At 31.6% G+C, this 2500-nt stretch overlaps 1 protein-coding gene across 4 annotated transcripts in view; it reads right to left on the bottom strand.

The window, feature by feature from the left end:
* Positions 1-2500, bottom strand: part of Gdap2 (ganglioside induced differentiation associated protein 2) — a 98030-nt gene that overhangs the window by 93788 nt on the left and 1742 nt on the right. For all 4 annotated transcript variants that reach the window (XM_086536610.1, XM_086536607.1, XM_086536609.1 and 1 more), the window contains exon 3: positions 1711-1853. In XM_086536610.1, coding sequence (XP_086392736.1) covers positions 1711-1853 — 143 coding nt within the window. The remainder of the gene's footprint in view (positions 1-1710; positions 1854-2500) is intronic.

Genomic DNA, 2500 nt, shown 5'->3' on the forward strand with positions numbered 1-2500 from the left:
TCAACAACAAAATCATTAACCCATCCCCGACGGGGGAATTCTAGCCTTGAATGTCCAAATGCCGGGGCGTTCGAATTATTAGGCATAAATCAATTGAATGGCTGGCACAATACTGTGCCGCCCAGCCACTGGGCTTTTGAATGCGCGGTACACATGCTGTACCACCCGTCCAGAGAGGGTTAAGGTAACAGTAAAAGTAAAAGTAATAACACCAAATACTACAACTACTATCAATACTAACAAGGATAATATTGGAAAAAGGTAGCAATGAGAGTGCTGATACTATTAACCATTGGTCGCAGTATTAAAAAAAAAATGTTTGTGCAGTAGGATGGCTGTTTTACATGTCTGGCATGGTGCCATCCACGTCTATGACCAACTCTGCCTTTGCAGCAAATCATGCCATCCGCTGCTTATGGGTTAATAACAACAATAACAATGATAAAAGTATCAATAAGCTGTATTAATAAGAATGATAATAACACCGACATTACCAATAGAAATGATAACAATAATAGTAATAATATTGATAATAATATTAATAAAAATAATAATAATAAAAACAACAATAATAATAATAACAATATCATCAAATCATTAACAATAATAATAATAATAATAATAATAATAATAATAATAATAATAATGATAACAAAAACAGCAATAATATTAACAACAATAAAATTAACAATGATAACAGTAATAGTAGGAACCTCAAAAATTATAACAATAGCATAAATAATAATATAAATGACAATAATAATCATTCTAATTACAATAATAGGAAAATAATACGAATAATAAATATCATAATGATATAAATAATAATATCAATGATAACAATAATATTTCTAATAGCAATAATAATAACTACAACAACAATAATAATAATAATGATAAAAATCATGATGGCAATGACGAAAACAATGACGATGACCACTGCTACAAAGACCACTTTGACGATGACGATAATGATAACAACAATAATATCAAAATAATAACACTAAAAATAATGTCAATAGCGATAACAACAATAACAATAATAACAATAACATCAAATTAATAATAAGAATAATGACAATAGTAACAGTAATAATAGCAATAATGATAATGATAATAATAATGATGATAATAATAACAATAATAATAATAATAATAATAATAATAATAATAATAATAATAATAATAATAGTGATGATAATCACAATAACAATAATAACAATAATAATAATTATCATTATTATTATTATTATTATTATTATTATTATTATAATTATAAATATAACACTAATACCAATAATAACAATAGCAATAACAATAACAACAACAATTACAATAACCATGAAAATGACAATAACGATGACAGTGATAATGATAATAAAAACATAGATAATAATAATGATGATACTGATACTGATAATGATAATAATGTTAATGAAGATGATGATGATGATGATTATGACAATGATAATTACGATGAAGATGACGATGAAGATGACGATGACGATGACGATGACGATGACGATGACGATGACGATGACGATGACGATGACGATGACGATGACGATGACGATGACGATGACGATGACGATGACGATGACAATGATGATGATAACGATGATTATAACGATGACCATTAATAAAAAAAGACAATAATTATAATGACAATACTGATAACAATAATAATACCAAAGAAATGCAAACACTCACTCTTGATATTGTGGGCGAGCTCATACTTCAACCCAGACCCTGCTTTGTACAGGAGCCTCTCGCTGGTTGCGCTGCGCTCGTTCAGGGACTCATTGGTGCTATGTACGATGGACTCTGCATTCAGGCAGGTTATGTCGCCATTCCTAAAGGGTGTGAATAAATGTCATGTCTGTTTGGAGTAGTGACAAATCATAAAAAGAGAAGGGAAGTACTCATTCAAAAATAGAATTCATTATAAAAAAGTACCTTCAAATATCAGAATGCATTTGTCCACAAAGAAAGAGAGCTATTAATTCCAGCACAAGAACTTTTTTTTTAACCCATTAACGACAGGTGACGTGTCTTTTCGTCATACATGATGCATGCAGGAGCTCTGGCCTGACAACAGGCATCATGACATTCAGGGAATTTAGATCACTGTTATTTAATTGTGTTATGCATAATGAGTGAGTGATGCTGACAATTGTAGTCATAATTATTATAACTGCCGTAATATTAAGCAAAATGGGTTCCACCTAACATCCAAAACCTAGATGGCACCAATTTCTTCTAGCACCAGCAGGAGAGAGAGCCTTGAATGGCACCCACCTATGGTCTCTAGCAAGTATCTCCATAGAGTGATGGCACATAGCAAGATGCTGACCTCTTGCTCTAAAGTACTGCAGATGAAAGATGTGCAGGCAGAACAAGAGGAGAAAGGTGACTCAAACCATGCCCAGTGTCTACAATGTACCCCTGTGCCAGTAGGGATGCCTTTTACTGAGGCACTCACAGTCATAAGCACAAGTTT

This window comes from Penaeus japonicus, unplaced genomic scaffold (assembly GCF_977035675.1).
Source record: "Penaeus japonicus unplaced genomic scaffold, GWHDUDI00000001_assembly GWHDUDI00000004, whole genome shotgun sequence".
Lineage (NCBI taxonomy): Eukaryota > Metazoa > Arthropoda > Malacostraca > Decapoda > Penaeidae > Penaeus > Penaeus japonicus.